Below are 24,214 nucleotides of genomic sequence, written 5' to 3' on the forward strand. Positions count from 1 at the left end.
CATGTATCCCTTTTTCTTGTGTCTCTCCAGAAACATCTATTAATGCGTGACAGGCAAATTGTTTTTTATGGGGTAAAAATGTTAATGTTTTTGAAAACTATCGGACTATCATAATTTAAATAAAGTTGATGCTCGATATACTTGACCTTTTTATAAGTAATCATGTAATGCTTTATTTGGTGTTATGATTACTGTTATAAATCATTATGACTATGAATGTTTCTAATTATACAGTGCTATAAGCCGATTATAACGCATTTTAAGTATGTTTATAATTTATTATAGACATGGGCTTAGAAACTGTTGTCAAAAAATTATTTTCACTTGTTTGGGATCATCCTGGCTCTGATCTGATGTACACCCTCCTGTGTTTACGTCCAGAGCCTGGTAACCTGACTCCAGTGAGGGACAGCCCGGCCATCCCACGTCTGAGATCGGTCAACTCCTACACCAACATCCGAGCTGCCACCACTGCCCGCAACCTGAACAAGAGCCTGCAGAACCTCAACCTTAATGAAGAAGGTATGAGGGGGAGAAAGTGCTGGGAAATGGAGGAAGAGAGAAAATAAGGCAGATGGGAGAGATATAAATAAGATGAAGCGGAAATTTAGATTAATTTCTAAGAGGACAGAATGAAGACAAAGAAGACAATTTAGTCAGCTGAATGCTAGAAATTAATCAAGGAGAGACAATTAGCTTTGGGCTGTCGATGTAACAGTCCCCTGACTTACTTATTCATTCTGTCATTACCATTCCTGAGACGTACTCAGTAATAATAAGAGGTACCTTGATAAAGCACCTCATCCTTGTCATTCATGTCTTCCAATTGTGTGTTGTGGATAAATGCCAGCACACACATGGACCATTTATTATAACTGCAAAATATAAAAATCATCCACCTGTTTTGCAGAAGTCCAATCAGAATTAATGGTAAATGTAGTCAATTGACGCAATCGATTCCTCAGTCCATGCTATGTTGGCCGAGAGAGCGGAGTCCTCCTGCGTGTGAAGCTGTGTCGGCAGTGCCTACATGTACCAGAATGCATCACACTAAAGCTTCTGATGCTCGAAGGGTCTCCACTTGCCGTATGCTCTCACACGACTGATGCAGCCTTTCAACGCTGCACTTCTTCAGCCGATACTCTGGCTCGAATAAATACGACTGAATATCGGAGTCCTTTAAAACACTATAAAAAGTATCCTCTTCCATAAAATCGTGTGCGCTCATATTTTGGGATTACATTTACACTGTTGGAAATGTATCTAGTTTGCAATACATGCAAAAAGAGCAAGAAAGTTCTGTTTTTGAGCGGCACATTTACGCCCCCTGTCGAAGACTACAAATCCAAGCTAAAATAACAGCCTGTGGTTCTTCCTTGCATCAAATGACGGTGCTGGATGCAGGAAGAACAGTTTTCAAGTCAATATAGCCTGCTCTGAGGAGTTTATTGCTTCAACGGACTACATTTACCATCAACACTGATTAGACTTTAACAGTAAAAGTGGCAAATGTTCTTGCAAATATTCAATTACTATTTTTAGCAGTTTCAATCTCAGGTTCAAATTGCCCTGGCTCGGATTTGAACATGGAAGAATCCCAGTTTTATCATCAATCTCTCAATTTCTAATAGTCATGAGTGCTTTGTTTATGAAGTAACTCTTCCCAAGTTTCCCTTCAATAACTCGTCATTGGGTTCTGCTTTATCCAGCTCCCCAGTGATGGCCATGGGTTTCCTAGTTGCTGCTTAAACCAGCTCAGTGAATGTGTAGATCTCCCTCCGCCTGTCTGATGACCAGTGGGGACAAGGAGCTGTCCATGGGGGTTTAGTGTGGGCCTGGGCTCAAACAAGGGCCCGTAATACATAAGCCCTGAGTGAAGTTAAATCACTGTCACTATAAAAGTGTGTTGCACACCACTGCTGACACCATTCCTTATTCACAAATGCTCAGTGCTTAAGCCAATGTGCAGCAGTGTTTATCATCAATAACGCCGAGGAGAGTATATTTACACTCTCTTCCGATCTACATTTCCACATTTCAACCTGCAGTCAGTTTGGAGGATGCATGGCGTTCGGGTTTTGTGTGAGTCAAAAGTCATGTTGAGATAAGGAGAATCACAGCAGGAGGTGACTGAGCCTGACATCTGAAATTAAGTTATAAGCAAGTTCTTGTGTCGGCATGGATAAGTATAAGTATTGCGCTGACCTTGTTGGATGTTGATCAGTTTGCGATGGTCATGATTTTGTTGCTGATTGGGTCAGAGGGTAACAGTTTTATGTGTATGTGTCTTTTCTTCATTCAGGTGGGCCAGCCGCCTTCTCTCCTGGTAACCTGAGCACCAGCAGCAGCGCCAGCAGCACCCTAGGGAGCCCCGACAATGACGAGTACATCCTGTCCTTTGAGACCATCGACAAGATGAGACGGGTTTCCTCCTATTCTTCCCTCAACTCCCTTATAGGTAAAACCTCATGCCAATTACATACATTTCACACATGTCTTCGGGCCAGAGAGAGAGAGAGAGATTTAAAATAAAATAAAATGATGTCACTGTAGTAAATGGAGGAGAAGCTTGTTTTGGCCGTGTATTTCTATCCTAAACTTTACATTTATATTGTATCGTAACAAAGGGATCGGCCGGGTGGACACTGAATGTTGCTGGTGTGTGTTGAGCTGTGATTACCGTACGCCTTGTCTCGCCTTGCTCTCGCCTTGTCTCGCCTTGCTCTCGCGTACGTCTGTCAGATTGAGTGGTGACAAGCTGATCCATACAAAGTATGAAGCAGACGTCCTCCATGTGGTGCTCATGGTGAACAAAACTATATAAAACAAATAGATCGTAGCCTAAATAGATAATACCAAGCAAAGGGCTATGTTAATCTATCATACAACGGCGGTGATATGTTGTCAATATATTGTTGTCATAGAAACATAAGAAAGAAAAGTGCTTTTTCGTTGAGATGCTGGGTTGTTGTCATCAACATTTTATTTTCTGGTTGTTTCACGGCGGTTACATTCCAAATCGCACATAAACATACACACACCTCTGTACAACCCAGTGTGAAAGGGCCGTCTTGTTAGATTTGTAATGAATGCAGTGAGGAGAGAAACGTCCCGAGCACAGCAAAATATATTACACCTTTTTAAGCCCACATCCATTTTTCAGGTTGTGTTGTCTTTGAAACTGAGAATTTGTTTTGAAATTAAACATCTATGTGTTTAGTGTATCCCTTCATCATGATATCCATTTTCCATCCTGTATTACCCTGTGAGTAGAATATGCCAATCGTGCGTCTAAAGACTGTTGGCAGCATCAGTGATGTGCCCTGTCGGATCATTACAGCATGCTGCTGACAGCAGCTGGGACTGCGTTGCATGGCTTGACACAGGACCTGTTATCCCGTGACTCACCCCTTGCGGACTAAGCTTGAGAGCAAAAAAACATGGGGAAATAAATGACCAGGAAAATGTGATGGCACCAGAGAGGAAAGCTATAACTATAGAGGCTGAAACCACTCAGACAAGGCAGGTGACAGAGAAGAAAGCTCCCAGTCCTCAACTAGAATATGTGTAAAAAAGGTTTGCAGACAGTAGAGGGGAAGATCGGTTCGACTCTGTGAGCCACCTGAGGCCATTTAAGTGCTTTTGCTCGTACGCTGAACTCGAAACCGCTCACTTACCCTTGTTCTTAGGTGATTGGCAGGCTCCACCATGCGTCCTGACGGACAGTTTGTGTGCGAGCAAGAAAACCATTAACTCCCTCCCGCCCCTTTGGTAAAGGGGAAAGTGAAACTGGGGGGTTCCCATCCTCCTCTCCTCACCCCACTCTCTCTCTCTCTCTCTCTCTCTCTCTCTCTCTCTCTCTCTCTCCACATTGTTGCATTTAAGGTTACAAACCTCTTGTAATTTCCCAGCCGCCCTGTCACATCCCAGAATGAAATTTTTGCCCGGCACAATGTTAAATGAGTTGAAATGGGAATCAAATGGAAAAGTAAATAGAGCTATGGAGTGAATTTGACTTGGCATGAAAGTAGGTTCAGGCACTATAATGAAATTTTCTTTTCGGCGGGTTTTCTTTGACTTGTTCGTTAAATGAATGCCAACTTATTTTAAGTGTGTCTGACTCAGCCCAGCTCAGTTTTATAAAGGCCTTTTGAGGAAACGGACTAATTTCCTCTGCTCTTAAATTCTACTTTTACACAATATACTTTGTAAATATGGATGGAGTTGCACTCGTTTGGACATACATATTTAGTTTTTAAGTCCCATGTCCATGTTTCACTCTCACACACAGACAAAGTAAAGGTGATCAAATGTGTTGTCTGTCATCCACTTCTCTTTTATACATAGTGTAGTATTTCTGCAATTTCTTTTTAAGGTACAAGTATAATGGGACACCAAAACTTGTTGCAAACAGCCTGGCACAGCACTTGTTCTGATTACCCTTTTATCTGACAAAGTTAGCATTCGATGTCCGGTTAAACCTTTTTTAAGCTGCTTAATGCTGGCGCAAGGTCTCCTCGGTAAACGGGTTAAAGAACATATTGGCCTCCTCGCCCACTGAGTCCCAGCCTCCCAGCGCACTTGTTCATAACTCCCACCTCGCAGTGTGCTGCATGTATCAACAAGCAAGGCAGAGGAGAAGAATAGATGCTGGGAACAATATTCAGGCGTATAAAGAAACGACTGAATTACATACTTGAGGGCAGATGAGTGTTGAATCCCATGTTGTTGGCATTTACGTTTTATTGTCACTTACATTCGGTTAACTAACTCACCCGAGACTTCACATGTCACTTTGACTTTTTGTCGTTGTTTTCTTATTTGCCTTTATCTTTTGTCTGGTTTGAAGTTTTCGTCATACGACCCTTGGGGCTTTGTTTTTCATCTCGCCTGAAAAATGTATGCATTTGTTTCTCCCTTTTTGGAATACAGCAGCATAGATTTTCAGTTTGATCACATCTATGTTTTAACACTGCAAACAAACGGAAGCAAATGTTGACATGTAAGGTGGCCTGTGTATTATTTTGTATGCATTAACTTATAAAGAGTACATTTCCCCCCAGTCTCCTTTATATATTTCCTCTATTTGATAGTATTCTCAATTATTCCTAATCGCCACCAGCTTGTTTTTGGTCTTCCAAGTTTTCTTTTGCTTGGAGGTGTCCAGCTCAGAGCAATATTTTGGACTTGATCAGCTTACAAGCAGATGGCCCAGCCATCAGTTTTTTGCCTTCTCGTGGACCTTAAATAGCTGTGTGTTAACCTTACTGTCGAGCCATCTCAGGGGAACACCAAAGTCAGTCTGATGTATTGCAAGATTTGATTCACTTCTACCTGTGTCTGTGTATTTTAGGTCCTCTCCCATTTGAAGAGCATCACAGAAATTATGTGGTACTGCTTAGAAATATATGTAAACTTTGCCATACAGAGGAGTTTCTTCTTTTCTTTAAAATGTTCAAATGCATATTTTATGCCTCAAACATTTACAGCTCCAAAAATCGATAAGCAGAGTCAAAAGTATTTGATGTCATCTGCTAAAATTGAGGCGGCCATAAAACAGTGATGCAGTGGTTCATTTAGCCAATAATTAACATCTTTACTACTGTACATCCATTCCACTGTGAGCAAGTCTTGTCAAGTCAGGACACGCCACTGGTGCAGCATTCAGCCAGTGAGTAATGTAAGCCGTCACGTTCCCTCATGTGGACTATGTCGAGGCGGAGCAGTGGTAATTTGTGTGAACTCGTAATGTAATGCAGCAGTTAAATGGGAAAAGAACCATATTTCACATTTATAAACTGGCTGTTTACTGCAGCGCTCTGGCTAGCCATCGCTAATCATATTCTGCCCCTTAGGCTGCAGCCTAATCTCCTCTTTAACTCCATCACTCGCCTTTGCTTCATTTTCATCTCTTTCCTCTTCAGTCTTCTCTTGGTTTCCTGTATGTTTCCTTCTCTATCTTCTTTATCCATCACTTTTTTTACCCATCTCTGTCGTATCTCTCAGCATCTCACAAGCGTCTAAAATATTGTGCATCTTTCTGTTCCCTTTTTTCCTTCTATCTTTACTCCTTCCTCTTTGCTCCTCACTTTTTCCAAATTTCATCTAGTGTGTGTATTGTATCCTCCTGTCCCCAAACTGTAGCTCTTCATCCTCTTCCCTTCCTTTGTCTCTGGTCTTTTGAAGTTTAGGCCCATTGAACCCTCTTGTCACTCTCCCGAGAGGAGCTATAAGAGTGCCTAGGCTTCAGTCATTCCCACTTCTCCACAGCACCCTTAGGAGATTGCAGCTCCAGGGCTTGGAATGTCTGCCTCATGGAAAAGTGAGGACGGGGAAGCAGTGAGATGATAAAAGGAAATGAGATAAAAATGGTCATCCTCTCACAGGTCAAATTCAAAGGACCACCTGCATGGTTAAGAAGATCTGAGGGGGAGGGGGGAAAGAGGGGAGGAAAACCGAAAAGTGGAGGCAAAATGAGAAACTGTTAGAGACTGTGGCTGACACTGAGGGAGGAGAGAAAGGCTGATTGAAGCTGACAGACAAAGGGCCAAAGCAGAAAAGGCACGGCAACAGGGAAGGAGGCTCTGTGCGCTGCAGAGACGACATGCTAAAGTTATTTAGCTCAGAATTAGGGATGGTGTGGGGTAAAGTAGGAGGTGGTTGCCATCACAAAGAAATGCACGTCTGGCAGGTTAAGGCCCTAAACACACTGATGTCAGAGAGCAACTCTTGAAAAATGAAAGGAGAGGGCTAGAGAAGATGGCTAATGAGCAAACAAGCAGTCAGAGGTTAGCTTAAAATCACAAGTTCGAGGACGGTTGAATAAGAGTTAAATTGAGAAAACTCTGCCCCTTCTCCCAAAACAACGCTGAAGATTAGAATTGCGGAAAGAAACACCCGAGAGTGGAGAGACTTTGTTCATTTGTATTCATAATGACAGTTGACAGCAATTGTGTGTGTGTGTGTGTGTGTGTGTGTGTGTGTGTGTGTGTGTGTGTGTGTGTGTGTGTGTGTGTGTGTGTGTGTGTGTGTGTGTGTGTGTGTGTGTGTGTGTGTGTGTGTGTGTGTGTGTGTGTGTGTGTGTGTGTGTGTGTGTGTGTGTGTGTGTGTGTGTGTGTGTGTGTGTGTGTGTGTGTGTGTGTGTGTGTGTGTGTGTGTACAACTGCAGGAGAAGAAATGGCAGGTCGCACGATACTAATGTGATGATTGTACATTACCACTTAGCTTGTAGCTTTAATGAACTTGGGAGTGATGAGGGTTACAAAAGAGTAAGATGAATGTGTTGCTGGGTGTAGTGTGTGTGTATTCATCTCGTACATATGTTTGAACAAATTAAAATGGGTTGAACTTAATTATTTGCTTGTGTTTGTTCCAGGTGTGTCCTTCAACAGCGTTTACACTCAGATCTGGAGAGTGCTGCTACATCTCGCTGCAGACCCTTTTCCTGAAGTGTCAGATCTGGCCATGAAGGTGCTCAACAGCATAGCATACAAGGTATGTTGTGTTTGACCCTTTAAAAGCTACTGGGCCTTGTTCTTTGAAATAGCAAGATGACCTCATACACACATCTTATTATACTGAGCTTATTATTTGAGCCATTGTCACAGATCCAAGATTTAAAGCTTTTGCATTGTAAGTAATTTTGAAGATGAGCGTCAGCATTGTTTTTGACAGTTTACTGGAGGTGTGATAATTTACTTGTCTTCAGTTTGTCAGTTAATTTCACGACATTGTTATGCGGTGAAAAAAATCAGTTTCAGCACACTTGCCCCCCCCTCCCACCGGCATTTTCTTCCTCCAAAAGGCCATTACTTTTGTGCAAATGCAGTTAAGGGCCGATGACTCCCCCAGGCTTGGCAGAACAGAGAGGTTGCCGTAACTTAAGGAGCCATAATAACCACTATAGTCCACCACCCATTATAACCCTCAGGCTAGATGTCTTGTGTTTCCTACCACCAACACCAATTGTCCCCTCACTTACCTTCAGAAGATCAGCATCTCTGCAATAAGACTCCATACTGGATTGCAATAAATAAACAATCAGACTTTATTTACAATATAACGCAATGGAGTTCTCTTTTACCAGTTAAACATATTTTCAGCCATTCTATAACCAGAGGGCAGACTTCTGAAAAAGAAAGACACAATTTAACCAAACCCGTCCCAGACCTTCTGCGTCATTTTTACGGGTCTGTTGATTGTAAGAGCTGTAGATTTTAGGTTTGAGATGTGATACAAGTCAGACTTGACTGATAAAACAGGGGACTTGACTCTTTCACTGCCTCAAGACTTGACGTGAAACCTGAGAGCAAACACATTATGTTCTGATGCTCCTTCCATTGCCACACAGCTCGATCATTTAATTTGTTGGCCTGAGCTCCATAAATATATGTAAACACAGCTTTTAAAGGAAAATATTCAAATGCTTTGTCATGTTAATGGTCAGCATGCGTAGATGTGTAAGACTTGCAAATGTCATGCAATGGAAAAGTGACTTTGATTTACTCTCAAGGTCTTGCGACTTAACTTGAACTTGTCTCCACTAACTTAAGACTTGGACTTGAAGAGAGAAGACTCAACTTGAATGTGCCTTGATTGACGCAAAACTTGTCTTAAGTGACTTGAGATCTTAATTGATTTTTTTCTTGATCGGCTTGAGTGTTGACTTTAACTTGTCTCCTTTGACTTGAGACTTCACGTTTAGATTTTCTTTTAAATTCACTTGACGCTTGACTGATTTCATTCGGTTGACTTAAGATTGACTTATCCTTTCTGATTTGAGACTCGACTTGAATTTGTTTACATTTAATTCTGATTTGAGTGCTGATTTTGAGTGAACTGAAATAGGCTGACTGGGATGAGATCACACACTCCTCTTTGGCTCTGGTTATCACAGCAGGTTGCAATGAGTCCAACAAAGTATGAACGCAATACACCATGTGGCACGAGTGTCATTCATGTCATACATTCAATGTGGTGTACTCATAGAATCATGAAGTAGTGATGAGGGATTTAAGCTCTACTTTCGCTATATGTTTGACATTTAAAAAAGACAATCTAAACACCTTTAAATGCCTACATTCGGAAGTTAATGAGTTATCATAGATGGATCCCACATCATTTTTTGTCTTGCAGAGAGCTCCTCAGAGACGACTTAATCATAGAACATCCATCTCAAGTTCACAAGTGTTAACATTAGCTAACTGGGAATCCAGCTCCTTTTAATTAGGATTTTAAATGTCAAATGTTATTGATTTGTAACAAAGTGAACAAGGTCAGCAGCTAATTAAAATGCACTTGCTTCTCAAAAGATGAAAGCATTACATGCTTTTTAATAGCCCCCTTTTGCTGCATGATGCTGGAGTGAATGTTTTAGGTCTTTTTTTAACCCTGTGCTTGGGCTTTTGTCAATAAGTTTGACGAGTGTCAGGGCAAAATAAGTCCTTTTGTTTTTATTGAAACCTGATTGTTTTCACTTGACAAGGAGGTGCAATAAAAAAACGTGACCATATATAATCCTTAAATGTTTGAATAGACCTTGGGAAGGCGCTACTCTCCTTCTCACTTCTTTTCTCCATAGTTGAGATAACAATGAGAGGAGATCAAGACTTGAGAGCCTTAAATCTTCTTAATTCCCTCACTTGACACAGCAAATATCCCTTTTCACATACTTACCACCCCCCATGTCAATCGTACCCACCAACCACACCTGCCTTGACCAATCCCCTCTTACCTTCACCACTTCCGTGTCATCATCATACATCAAGACCTTGTTTACCTTAAATAATTCAACAGGAACAGTCATTTTTGTTGCTCAGTTGACTCACTTTCCAGCCAATTAATGATGGATTAAGTGAGGGGAAGCTGGTTGAAACAGGAGAGCAAGTTGTTTCCCCGCGTGGAGAGAAGCAGCTGGTAGAACCCATTACCCAGGTTTCCTGCTAATGTGAGAGTTTTGCATATCACATTTTCTTAAAAGCCACACGTCTTGTCCCTCCCGGGTTAGCATGATGTTTGTTTACCACATGTTGATGATCCGCAAATGTTGATGAATAATCCATGAACATGTTCCATAATTGAGTAACTGATGAGCATGCAACTTCACATTCATACCAGCATCTGGTAAAAGGTATCTTTTATGTTTTCTTTCCTTAAAGGGACAGCTCACCCCAAAAATGTAAATACAGATTGTCCTTCTTACATGTAGTGCTATTTCTAAATCTAGATTGTTTTGGTGTTAGTTGCTTGATTTTGGAGATATTTATCTGCCTTCTCTCAAATATATAGGAACTAGATGGCACTCGGTTGGGTTTTCAAAGCCCCCAAAAAAGTTTCATGTCTGAACTATTTTCTTTCTAACAAACTCCCCACCAATCAAAAAGGAAGTGTGCATCTATAGTCGACACTGCTGCGGTGTGCAGCTCAGTTTTGCCATATAATCTAGTTTCTTTGTGATTCTGCCTTCACACATAAACTGCTACTAATCATGTTTGTCAAAATAATATGCATATCCTAAATATTTTTTATCTGCTTTTCTTTGTTTATGTCTTTCTCCTCATATTGATTTTGTGCTTGAGTAGAAAAGGTACTTAGATTAGTGACTGAGCTATTTCCATAATAACCCTTTCAGCCAGTTTTACTGCTGTTTCGTTTCACTTCCAATTGCCTCTTAATGAAGCACTAACAGCCATCCCTGGTAACCGCAGTGGATTAAATGGGTGTAAACTTTGCATTGAAAACTTTTTCCCCTCCTTCTCAGCATTTTAGATGCAAGCACAAACAAAATATACCCTGCGCAATGTTGTAATTAGCATAGAAATAAAATCAACGCTAGTAAAATGTGTTTGCCTGTGTTAATTAGATTTAGGCTGCATGCAGTGTTCTCTCCACCTGGCCTGAGTAAACAACAACTTTTGCTATTCATCAATGAAGCGTTGCCCCTATTTTTTTGTAATTAGGTTTCCTTTTAGACGACTCACAATGAAGAGGTTATATTACTTGCTTAGCCTGATGAGATAAAGTTCTGGAAAATTCGGCAAACTTTGTAAAGTGCTGCACTTTTCACCAGCTGTTACAGTGAAAAGAGTATTCAGATTTTAGGTATTGCTTCTAACTCTGATCTCAGGCGTGTCTTCCTGTCCCTTCCTCCCTTTTTGATCTCTGATTTCAAGATTCCATTTGGATAACTTGATTAAACTACAGGATTTTAACCAACAGTTTCTTTGTCGCCAGGCAACAATGAACGCTCGGCCCCAGAGGATCCTGGACTCTGGATCTCTCACTCAGTCGGCTCCAGCCAGCCCCACCAGCAAGGGCACGCACATCCACCAGGCTGGGTGAGGGAAGATATCTCACACACACGAACATCCTCAAATACAGAAAACTCATTACAGTAAAGCCCCAAAACATATGCATCATGCATCATGCATACGACGTAAACACAATTCTATTTAATAGGCAATGTGAGGACCCTTTTGTTGAAGAATGTTAACTCCTAAGAAAAAGATAAAACCTTGAATATGTTGTTTTCAAGAGGGTTCTGACAAACGTTACCACAAGGCTGGCAACAAAACGCGGGGCAATTAGAATAAATTACATTTCATAAAATATTCTAATGTGGATTGTGCCTGAACAAGAACATACAATAAACCAGAGAGAAAATAATGAGGAAAAAAGACTAACTTAAAGAAATAAAAGTAACGACAAAATAATCATAAATATGGAAATAAATATTATTTGAAGAATATGAAATATAAAGCCAACTTGCTTTACTTGTTTCTGTCGACACTAAGAATGAAAAGGCAAAGCCGATCATGTCTTAAGTCCTGCCACTTTGTGTCCTCATATTAATGTCTGTTTGTCCAGTGGGTCTCCTCCCATGCCCAGCACCAGCAGCTCCAGCCTGACCAACGAGGTGCCCAAACCCCCCGCCAGAGAGCAACAGGCTACACGGCCTCCCTACACCCCCACATTGGGAGGACAGGCGCCGCACTCCCACCAGTTCCCCCGCACCCGTAAGATGTTTGACAAGGGACCTGAGCAGGTAGAGGAACGCCATACTCGTCTTTGTGTGTAAATCAGGCATTGTGTGGGGTAAAATAAACCGTAGTCAGCAACTGCATTTTTTTTTTTTTTTTTTTAAATTGGCTTGAGTAAAAGTTAGATATCTTCTTGGGAGGAAGGGGTTGGTGTTGTTTTTTTCCTCAGTTTAACTCTTTGAATCCCTAAAATGTATGTGTGTGTGTGTGTGTGTGTGTGTGTGTGCGTGTGTGTGTGTGTGTGCGCGCGTGTCCAGGCAGCTGAGGATGGTGACGAGCCAGGCGGTCACAGGAACTACATCAGTCCATCCCTCCAGACGGGCCTGTGTGATTGGAGCGCCAAGTATTTTGCTCAACCTGTCATGAAGGTAGTGTCCCAGTCTCTCTTCTCTTTTCCATCTATAATGACTTTTTACCACCTCTCACCGATAGTCTTTTATTGATGTTTATTTGTGTGTGTTCTATACCTCTGTGTTGGCCACTCGTAAAACATGATATTTCAGTGACGCCTGGATGGAACAAACGTTCACTTGGACTCGAGGATGAACTGATTCGTTTTTGGTGGTCAATGATTGCTGTGACCTCATATCCATCCCAAGCTCTTGAACCTGATTTCTCAGGAATGCCATGAGAGGCAGACGTGTAAAACCACAAAGTGGTAATTGTAGCTGGCCATAACTCAAGAATACATATCCTAATATGACCATTTTACATAAAAGTCTAATAAGATAGAATTATGACATTTTAGACAGACATGAAGTTAAACTGCAACTTGACTGGTTGGCAAAGGCAAACAACTACGAGGTTGTAATTCTCGTTTTATTTGACAATAGACATCAGGTTTGTGCTTCACTGCGCTCCAGAGAGAGACTTAAAGAAACATGATAGTTGAGTTATTACTTTACACATTAGTCAAATAAAAAATAAAAACATCCAATCCATCTTTCTTTAATCATTCATTTAAAAATATAGTCTTCCTACGCCAAGCAATCCAGTACTTGAACAGCAGCTTAGAGTCGTTGCTAAGCAACACAAACGTACTATGACAGGTAATATCAGTTTTCACATGAATATGTATGTAAAGTTGTGTCATAGGTGCACTTTGTCATGTACAATGGCTTCAGGAGTCACTGAGACATCTGAGAACATGAACAGAATTAAAGAACGTATTAAAAAACGTCTTCTGGGAAACTGCAGGTGAGGGACCAATCACAGTGTGATATCGTACCTGCTGCTTGTACAAGATGGCTTATCTGAATAATTGAGTTTTTCTGAGATCATTACATAACATCCTCCAGAGTGAAATTTAAGATTAAAAGAAGTGCTTTCTACCGTGCACAGTAGTTGCTGCAGAGTTTTGTAATATTAAATCAAGCTTCTGTCTGCATGCCATCCTCCCTGTAAAACTAATGGTGTCAGCACATTTTGTTGAGATTTAACAAAGATGGGGTGTGTTATTTATTCATTTATTTTAAAGTCAAGTGTGAGGGTCAAAGAGATGAAAAGCAAAAAATAGAAAGCAAAAGTATACAAAATGCATGTGTGCATTAGATACAAAGTGGCTGATAAAGAAAGTGAAGAGAAAAGTGGATTTTAGTCAAATAAAATATTTATAACACAAAGACATTTGGGCCAAAAAGAGGAGTGAAGGAGATGGAGAAAAATGGGCAGGTGGAAGGACTATGTGGGAGAAAGAGAAAAAACAGAGGTGTTGAAAGTGAAGTAAAGCTCATAAAGAGCCAGGCAGGATGAAAGTAAGAGTGGCAACAAAAGGTGATAAAAAGCAGAGAGATGAGAAGAGTGAAGAATGAGTGAAAGAGCTGGCGGAGAGGAGAAGATTTTTGCCATAGCGTGAATCAGAATGCTGTGTGGGCAAATTTTGAGTGCTGCCATAAAACTCCACTCCATTACAAAGCTGTGTGTGTGAGTGAGTACGCCTCAAAGTCTGCACACGGGTTATCATATCACTGTGTCAGCAGCATGAGGTGTGTGTGTATGTGTGTGTGTGTGTGTGTGTGTGTCCCAGCTGAAACCCACGCTCATTAAAAATATTCTTAATAATATTTATTTTACCTGTCAAAACCACACTGGTTTTCACAGATGGGGAAAAATTAAATGAAAAAAAAAACACTATCAGCTGGCTCTTAACTTGACACACACTTACACTTTTCTGTGGTCATTACATAAGGGCATTACATGAATATTGATTACATACAGTAGTACTATGGTCACATGGCACTGTAGCTGTGTCAAGCTGTTTAGCATTCAGTGGGCATTGGACGCCTTTTAAAAATGTGCATAATAAGCACACACTGGCAACCAGTATTTAAACTGCGCACACACACACATACACACTTTTTTTTATACGTTGTTTACTCTCTGTTGTTTATTTATTTATCTGTCATGCATATAATAGCAAGGTAATATAAAGTTTTAATTTACTTTGAACTGAAGAATCATATACATTCTGCATATTGAATGTCTTGTTAAAAAGGGAGTCATTAAAATAACGCTGGGGCTAAATCTCTGAGGGGCATTTAGTCACAAAGCTAATACTTTTCGTATTGTCCCTCAGCTCAACAGATGTGATTGAACAAAGTAAACTCGATGAATTGACGTATTACCAGTGTGAGCTTCACTTTAAATTGTAGTTAGCAAAGTAATCAGGCCTAAAATGTGATGAGACCAGTTGGTAACTTTTGTGTTATCAATGCCTACTGGTGCAGTCTGTTACTTGCTAGAACTTCTTGTTAGCAAACAGCTGCTGGGCCCGGTGACTTCGGCTTTACCAGAAATTGTGCTTGCTGATCGCATGTGCGTAGACACGACACAGAAGTGCTGTTCGTCAAGAAATTGTTATAGGATGAAAAAAAAGCAAACACATTTCACAGTTTATTAATGAAATGTATATCGAATCTTTCCTTTAAGGTTACCCTGTGGAGTTTTCAGCCCCTCATAGTGCCAAATTGTTTGTATATTGTAGCACTAGCACAATATACAAAATAAATATTATTTGAAAAAACTCAACACCAATGTCTCAAATTATGACCTGGTTCTGGTTATCAGGTGAATCTTCTGTCTTTTTTTTTCATTCACTCGTTCAGATCCCAGAGGAGCATGACGTGGAGAGTCAGGTGAGGATGGAGCGGCAGTGGAGGTTCTTGAGAAACACTCGCGTGAGAAGGCAGAGCCGAGGCATCACACAAAAAGGTTAGTGACACACACACATGCGCACACACACACACACACACACACAGAGACAGACAGACAGGTTTTTCAATGTGTACACTGGGGTTCAACCAATGATTATTTTTTTGAATACCATAGGCTTGTATATTTAGGCGTCTTGTTATATTTTTTTACCGACAGTCCAAGGTCCAAGAATCAAACTTTGGACTCCAAATCTTGGGTGATTGGACAAATATTGGCGGTTGGCTGAGTATGCTCAGCAGATTGGTCCAAATGTAGTGTTTGAATTGTTTGCTGGGACTACATGTTGGCATAGGAACACTAAAATGTTCCCAAATATGGGATTTTGTATTATTTTTCACAAGGGGGCTTGCGTTCATTATGTTACGCCCCCTGTGTGGCGCACTTACGCCATAAGTGCGCCACACATGCACTTGTGTGAATATATTGTGTTCACCGGTTGTTTGGCTGACTGTGGCCAGTTGGAAAATGTCGACATAACACTCAACCCTACCATACGCAATTACTTATGGACAGAAAATAGAGGATAGGATTCTTATATTTTCCTTTGAGAACAGTCCTTTCTGATTAGTAGCTCTATCACCAGCTGTGTCAAATACAGTGCTCAGATCACAGAGCATGAGCACTGAGATTTTGCCAGGATCGTGTTTAATTGAATGTTTTTGTGGCTTTGATGATGGCTGGATGAAATCCACACTTCCAGAAAAGGACAGACTGTGACTCACAGTAGGTGGAGATGGTGCAGCTTTGTTTCAGACATGTGAGTAAGTACGCAGATGATTTTCAATGATGCAGGAGGATTGATCAATCCATAGTCCCCTTTATGAGTCACAGGACTCCCTTTACACACACACTCACACTTAGACCCAGAAACCCACACATTATAAAGCCCTGGGGTGCCAGCACACACACAGACTCCCTAGGTGAAGTCGGAGCTTCTCAAACAGAATAACTAACACCTCCAACGTCATTGGCAGCCCCCTCCACGCACACACGGAAACACACACACACACACACACACAGAGTCATGAGGGGATTGGCGTCAGAGCTGAGGCTTGCAATTTAGCATTCAATGATGCTAAATCATTGAATTCCCCTCTATGCTCAGTATTTTTTGAAAGAGAGAGAAGTAGTAGGATTGCCCTCATTCAGTCGATTCACTTCAGAGAGAAACAAGATGAGAGGAGAAGAGAGAAGAAGGGAGGAAGAGGGAGGAGGGACGGATGGCAAAGAAGACTAAGGACGGAGGAGGAGAGATGGAGGCAGGAAAGCCAGAAAGCCAGAAACAAGAGAAGAAAAAATGTGGTGGATATATTTTGGCTTGTAAACCTGATTTGGTCGTTGATGCAAAATGTACACCCATCAGCACACAGTTTGAAAGTCCGCAGGTTAGTTTCAGTAGTTCCATATCGAATGTGCCGTCAAATAGCACAAACAAAAGCAAATCGATGGTGATGATTTTGCGCATCTTTTCACCAAAGGCCTCGGTTTCCCCAACGCATCAGTGGTAAATTCATGATGGATTTTTTCTCATTCTTTTTCATCTCATGGCAGTCTAGAGTGTGTGCTCAGGTATCTTGAGATATGTGTTGTTGCCATGACGACGTATGAGGCAGGGAATTTTTCAGTTGCATCTGTGTCAGTTGGCACCGTATTACACTCCATTCAAATCTGACAAAGAATCTACTACTATATACGTTTTGTTTCTCTACAATTATCCTACAATTACTATTATCTTTCCAGTATGTTCTGGTTTTAAAATGCTGTTTTAATGGCCTGGTTGCTATTTAGTTCTGTTCAGTTTTTATTCTGTTCTGTCCTGTCAATGGCTACAAATACCCTAGATCACGTTTGTTTTTTTACTAATATATATATATATAGTCCACGGAAGCCCATGTTGGGAGGAGGTTGTATGGTAACACGTTATCTTATGGTTTTAATGTGCAAGATACAAGTTTGGGCACATTTTTTTTGCCTCTCAACGGCCCTCAACATGGCGGCTCGTAGCAAGCGGTGCTGAGGATGAACCGGAGGGTTCGGGTGACGCGCTCGCTCAGCTTGGTTCAATGTGCCTCCCCCAGCTAATTCTAGTGAATCTTTCATAAACTAAAAATATATGCAGCTCTGTAATAGTGCTGTGTTATTATGTGAGTGTGTTCCATTCACGAATGTAGACATTTTTGATTTTGAAGTAGCCATGTTATTTATGAAAGATAAATTATTCTTTTGTTTCCTTACCATATTTTTCCCGTTTCTGCAACGATTCGACTGAGATCGGCAGTCGAATCGGGCTCCTTAGATCGAATTTGTCGACTATTTGACTATTCGGGGACACCCTGACGATCTAGTAAATAGGGAGGGATTTTAGAAACCGTCTATTTCAGCAGAGCATTCTTTATTGTTAACAAATCCCACAGAAAGACCAAATCAACCCTATCTTTTGTCTTCTGTGCCATAGAGCACCTTTGTTATCCACAAACAGACATAAATGAAACGCACTGAGGGACATATTCATTCATACCATTAATGCTGTAGTTTATTTGAACTTAGTCCCAGATACACCACCCTGCTGCCTGACATACCTATGAGCACATCACATGTCTATTAATCCAAAGGTGAAGCTGTCCAGTCCAAACCTAAAAACTGCAGCATCCAGCTGGAAATTACTGAGGCCTTTTTCAAAAGGAAAATCTGTATCTTTATTTAGAACAAAAAAATAAAGTAGAAAAGACAGAAATAAAACTTGTGATTTTCCAGTTTAAAGAAAATCATCTCCTTTTCCTTTCCATCACAGGTGTTTCCCGTCTGGATGATCAAATATTCATCAACCGCAACCCTGGAGTACCATCCGTTGTGAAGTTTCACCCCTACAACACCTGCATCGCTGTGGCTGACAAAGACAGCATCTGGTCAGAGAACACACAGAAGGAAAAAACAAATCATATTTATGACCATTATGCAAACCTTTAAGTTTCATACTTGATCTTGGTCTTACATGTAAAACAGATCAAATCATTAATTAGAGTACTTGTGTGTATGTGTGCTGTAGTTTCTGGGACTGGGAGAAGGGCGAGAGGCTGGACTACTTCTACAACGGAAACCCTCGGTACACTCGCATCACAGCCATGGAGTACCTGAACGGACACGACTGTTCATTACTGCTCACGGCAACAGGTGTGAAAGACACACATGTACAAGGATGAATACATTCACACAGCAGATTTAAAGTTCATAATTTATACTCTGTGCCTTGAGTGAGCAGCTTAAATGTGTGCGTCCACCAGCACAGTGGCAATCTCAACAAGCCTGAAAATCTTGACTCTTAACCACACAAACACACACACACCAAAAGCTGCACTTCATCAACAGAACCAAGTAATTACACCCCCCCCACACACACACACACACACACACACACACACACACACACACACACACACACACACACACAAATACACAGACACACACACGTACCATGGCTTTTACCTTCACAACCCAGAGGAACCATAGGAAACAGTTCTACATTAAAACACACACAGACACACTATTATTTTGTTTTATCTGAACAGTAAAACATTAAACTAAGAAGAATGCTGTATTTCATTGCACAACTCCTACCAAATTTGATAATGCCCTGGGATTAATACATTCAGGTCTCATCAAAATATAATGTGTACGTATGAAAAATGTCCAGCGTGAAAGAAAAAAGTAAAACAAGGAATGTAAATCAATTGGAGGCTTTTATGGGTTGCAATAGCTTTCTCTTGAGAGAGTGCATGGACATGTTTTATGTTTAGCTCTTTGTCTTACTGGAGCCGGGTGTTTAAGGTTCTCACTTTGTTTCATACTGACGAGATGCTTTCAGGCAAGAATCTTTTTAAGATGCTGCTCTACATTCTCCAAGTCTGTTTGTGTGTGTTCATTGTCAAGTAATTCTGTGTGTTGCATACTTTGAGCGAGTCTTCAAGGTTTTCATCAAGTCTCCTGCACAAGTACAGCATGCACTTCCAAATCCATTAAGAATACAAACGAGTGTGCCTTAGCCTTTGCTCCTCACTGCATCCCTGTATCCATATTTTCTTTCATGGCTCTCACTCTTGACTTCCCTTTCTGTATCGCTCGGCCTCTATCCACCCCACCCCACCCCTCCCCTCTCCAGACGATGGAGCGCTACGTATTTGGAAGAACTTTGCCGACCAGAAGAACCCGGAGATGGTGACGGCGTGGCAGGGCCTCTCCGACATGCTGCCCACTACCAGAGGTCAGCCCACCACCAGCTCTCACAGTAAAGATCAACACTCTATTTTACCGTCTGCCCCCCCATCTACCCACCCATACTCCCACTGTACTTAGCTGTTGTAACTCGCCGACTGCCCCACTGTTCACCCCTCCCTTCCACTCCTCCACACACGCACAGATCTGCCCGTTTTGAGTAACTCAACTTTCAACTGCAGTGGCTTTGTGGACTATATAGCAGAAAGTAAGGTAACACTTTCTATGATGCCTATTTCTTTAATGCATTTTAGACATACATATATTAATGTTATTATCTGCTTGTAGCACTATATAATCATAGTTATTCACACTTATTCATAAAGCTTTCTATAATGCCTTAGTCGGTCAAGTATCATAATACTTCATGACTAATGGTCATTCAATGAATTGAGGATCATAGTGTATATTAATTCCCATAGTTTATGTTACATTGTAATGTTATAAGTTTCTGTGGCTGAAGTATTCCTTTAAGTAAAGTTTTTAAAAATAATTAAATCTATTTACGAACGCATAAAGCTGTACAATGTATTTATATTGTACTAAAGGAAAAGTGACCACAACTTATAATGATATTATAATATCACAGTATCACAGTCATGTGAATCATAATATACTATAAATGTTCCAAAAACAAAGTAAATTACAAAATATCCCATTTAACTTCAGTTATGTAAGTTCACAGCATACAGCCTAAAAAACATCTGATTAGCAACTTGAGTTGTGAGAATGGAGTCTTTTTAAACAGATATTATTTTCTGCTTATTAATGCAGATATATTATTTTAAAAAGCTAATAGAAATTGAACTCATCGTTAGGCCGATGAGTTCCGAGATCACATTTGGACCAATGCAAAGACTGTTTGCCTGCATGCGACACAAACGACAAACAGAAACCAGAATGCCTCCAATATTAAAACCTTGTTCCATTGCATTCATAAGCATATACTGTATCTGTCATAGAGTTTGGTGGGGGTTTTTAAGTCACAATTTTCTCTGAATAAAAGGTGACACTAATGTGAGTTTTTGAGTGGCAAAAACCTCCAAACGTGGCACAGTAATTATGGAGTCATGGAAGAGATCACCAACCCTATCAAACCCAGCCAAAGTATAATGCTCCCTCATTATCATAGATGTGCACATTTAATAATAACACATGTGGGTGCTGAAATTGCCCAGAGAAGTTGTAAGTGATGCGAAACAATTGTCATATAGTCAAATCCAGGAGAGTGTCACATATGGTCTTTACAATAATTGATCTGACCTGATGTAATGACATGAAATATGAAACCAGAGTTCGACACTGTTGCAGGTTTTAGATTGTGAGTCAGCTCCATCACTCAAAAGTTATGTAATGTGAACTTAAAGCCAGTCGTCAGCATCGCCCGTCTTACCCTGTCACATATGTCATATCCATTAAATATCTGTCATATCTGACAAAGTTAGAGGAACGTTTACATTCAAAGTTTATTTGAGAACACAATGTTACTCTTAAAATGGTAGATTTTTGGTCAGAGGATTATCTCTGTTGCTTAAATTTTATAAATAATTTTAAAGGTGGACTGTGAACGTTGCCATGTTTACCTTCTGTGTTGACACGCTTACATAATTCATAAGGCAGTTATTCACAAATATTTGAAGCAGGCCCAACACCCACAGGACGCACTTGTCAGAGACATCCACCCACTTCTGTGATGGTTACCATCTCTCTCTCTCTCTCGTTCTCTTTCTCTCTCTCTCTCGTGTTCTTTCTCTATCTCTCTCTCTCTCTCTCCACTGCCCAGTGTTTCTGAGTTGTTGATTCTAGGTCAGGGAGGTTTTTGAGGAAACCGTGACAGCTGTATGAATGATTGTATGTTCCTCAGAATGGATATCAGAGGTTTGGACCACACACTGCACATATGCGTCTCCATCATGACAAAGCTGCAGAGTCCCCAGAGCTCTGTTGGGACCTACAAAGATGCGACACCCTTAACTGGCATCACTGTCCGACACACTTAACTAGCATCACTGTCCGTCTGAATTCTCCTGAGAGACTCTTCCCCTCTTGGGGACTCTCCTGCAGCGAGCCACAAACTTGTTTTCACTCAGACTTTAACATTTAATGATGTGCTTGCTTTCCTGGTTGTGCAGCTCTACAGTGGAGGCATCCATTTTTTTTATATAAACAGCCCCTACACTTCCTATTAAAGTTTTACTGAAGAGTCCAGCTTCAACTTGTTTCCGTTATTGCATTCATACACCATTTTCCTGTCCCAATAATTAGTTCAGAGATATAACCATTGCTTGGAACGTTTTCCAGATATAATACAGTAATTATATGCTGTTGTAAAACTTTATCATTGCCTCAGTAGCATTAATAATGTAAAACCTGATGAAATATTACACAAGTATGCCTTTTGTGCTGCCAAAAAGTGACTCTACCTCGGTAGTTTGTTGTTGCTATAATACGGTGACACACACACACCAGTCCCTGCACAACCTGTCCTCACTCATCCCATCCCCGTTGTCAACAACAGGCTTTTGTACTGGTCTTCATCAGTGAACCATCGCTTTAGACAAAGTTTGTCCGGCTTGTTGTAACCTTTCTGGTTCTCTGACATTTTGTGTGTGTTGTTTCCCCTCTTCTCGAGAGAGGCTGAAGAAGGCAAGCAATCAGTTTTCTCTTTGTCGTACACTTCCAGAACAACAAATCTCGTCATTTTGTGTGACCAAATTAATGGATCTATTCAATCACACACACATACACACCTTTTAACCTAGTTGAATTATTTCACCATGACAATTCTCCACAATGTCCGCTTTATGGGCTGTGGAGGAAGGATTTGAGATCCGGTGTCCTGCATGCTTGGAGGTTTGTGCACTCTGTGCAGCCCCCGTTTGTAATGCAAAGGCAGCAACTCAGCTCTCGCCTCCCTCGCTCTTTGATCCCCACATATTGCTGTTAATCACTTGGGAGAGGCCCCTATGAGGAAAAAGCCGCCTTGTTCATCCCCCTGCTGTTTGACTGCACGTGAAGTACACTCATAAAGTCTTACTTTTAAGTGTGTGTAAGATTGTGTTGGTCCGCATGCATGGGGGGGTCCTTGCTAATGTTTCGCTTGCATTCTTGCTCACCTTCCTTCCTGCCCCCCCCCCCCCCCCCCCCCCCCCCCCCCCCCCCCTTCCTTTTGCTCCCTCCCTCTGCTCGCAGGTCTGGCCAGAAGGGTCTCCATCTATCTTGACAGGAGTAAGCAAGGAGGTAAGTGACGCCATCTTCTTCTTTACTCTCTCGCGCCCAGAGCTACAGTGCTGCACTAAATAGTCGGCGGTGTGCTTCTTTTTCCCGTCATCTGTCCGGTGATGCTCCATCACTTCATCCCAAAGTTGAATGTAGGCTTGATGTGTTTCTACAGGTGCTAAGACGCTCTGTTCAACAATTAGGACACGCTGTTCCTATAACAAATACAATGCTACGCTTTGCTCCCTTTTAGTTCCTGTCGTTATGTCTTCAATTCCAGTACGACACAAACTGTGTGCAGTTCACAATGATAATGGGGGGAAAGTTATCACTCTCAATTCTTTAAGTTTTTGAAACAATCACCACAACTTCACATACTTGTTTGTATTTTTCAAACTGTATGTTCTCATTTTTAAGAAAAAAAACAAGAAAAAAGGCTTTGGGGACAAAGTGATGTCTTCAGCAAATGTAACATTGTCTCAGCACATGTGCAGTTTGTCAACTGAGCTTTTTTAATGTAAATGTAACACCACAAACTAATGTAGTTAATGATGTGCTCTTTGGCTTCCAGAGTAATTATGTTAATACCGTTGTAGGCTGACCAGACAGTCGCAAATTATGAGCAGTTGTTCTGAATCCTCCTGTTTGTTACAAAGATTAGAATAAACCCACATTTTAAATAGTTACAGCCGAGTAAAACATTAATCGTTCTGATCGTTGTAAAACATTTTTTTGCTGTTTCCCACAGCTGGGCACTGTTGTGTCTCCAGCCAACATAAATTATGGCTGTTTTTTTTGCTGTGTTCAGTAGTGCAGCGAATTTCTGAATAACTACATGTAGCTATGACGTTGTTGAATTAAAACATTTATAGAGGGAAATTAAACCATCCATCACTGACATGGAGCCCTGTGTACCAGGACCCGGTGAACTAGTCAAAAATCTAAACCGTACTGCAGGTACTGGAATGTTCGAGAGGCATCATTGGATCCAGATGTTTTGCAAAGTCTGCAGAAAAGTATATTATTATTATTATTATTATTACTACTGTTTGTTGACTGGATGCCAAGCCCACCCTCAACTCCCCTTTGCCAAAATGAACCTATTCTCATCTGGTCGCCCTTTACTGTAGGTACACAGTTTACTAATATTTTCAGCTTACATTAGAGGACAAACACACTGTCTAGTCTATTGCTTGCACTTCTTCTCTTGTGTTTTACATTTTGGAAAGACTGAAAAGAGGACTCTTTAAATGCCTCGTATCCTAACTCCTCCTGCAGCCCCAAGCTCACCAGTTCAACATGTGGAGAATTCCCAAGCTGGATAGACTTGTGCCTAGATACTGTTGCTATGCTATTAAAGGACAATCGCTGTTTGGGGCGATCTGTCAGTTGCAGTGAAGATTTGCAATTTGACTTGTATCCAAAGACAAAGCAATATTCAAATATATGCTTATTTAAAGAAGGATAAAATGGCT

The 24,214-nt window shown here is 41.0% G+C and overlaps 1 protein-coding gene across 4 annotated transcripts in view; it reads left to right on the forward strand.

Annotated features, from left to right (window-relative positions):
• The window catches only part of rptor (regulatory associated protein of MTOR, complex 1), a 124,151-nt gene that overhangs the window by 91,505 nt on the left and 8,432 nt on the right, over window positions 1-24,214 (forward strand). Inside the window, exons 20-30 of one of the 4 annotated variants that reach the window (XM_034534839.1) lie at window positions 382-522; window positions 2,303-2,458; window positions 7,376-7,494; window positions 11,233-11,336; window positions 11,866-12,043; window positions 12,296-12,406; window positions 15,143-15,248; window positions 18,043-18,157; window positions 18,298-18,422; window positions 19,408-19,533; window positions 22,713-22,760. In XM_034534839.1, coding sequence (XP_034390730.1) covers window positions 382-522; window positions 2,303-2,458; window positions 7,376-7,494; window positions 11,233-11,336; window positions 11,866-12,043; window positions 12,296-12,406; window positions 15,143-15,248; window positions 18,043-18,157; window positions 18,298-18,422; window positions 19,408-19,533; window positions 22,713-22,760 — 1,329 coding nt within the window. The remainder of the gene's footprint in view (window positions 1-381; window positions 523-2,302; window positions 2,459-7,375; window positions 7,495-11,232; window positions 11,337-11,865; window positions 12,044-12,295; window positions 12,407-15,142; window positions 15,249-18,042; window positions 18,158-18,297; window positions 18,423-19,407; window positions 19,534-22,712; window positions 22,761-24,214) is intronic. The other 3 variants (XM_034534848.1, XM_034534857.1, XM_034534867.1) reach the window with 3 other exon arrangements.

The sequence above is a fragment of the Cyclopterus lumpus genome, chromosome 1, assembly GCF_009769545.1.
Source record: "Cyclopterus lumpus isolate fCycLum1 chromosome 1, fCycLum1.pri, whole genome shotgun sequence".
Lineage (NCBI taxonomy): Eukaryota > Metazoa > Chordata > Actinopteri > Perciformes > Cyclopteridae > Cyclopterus > Cyclopterus lumpus.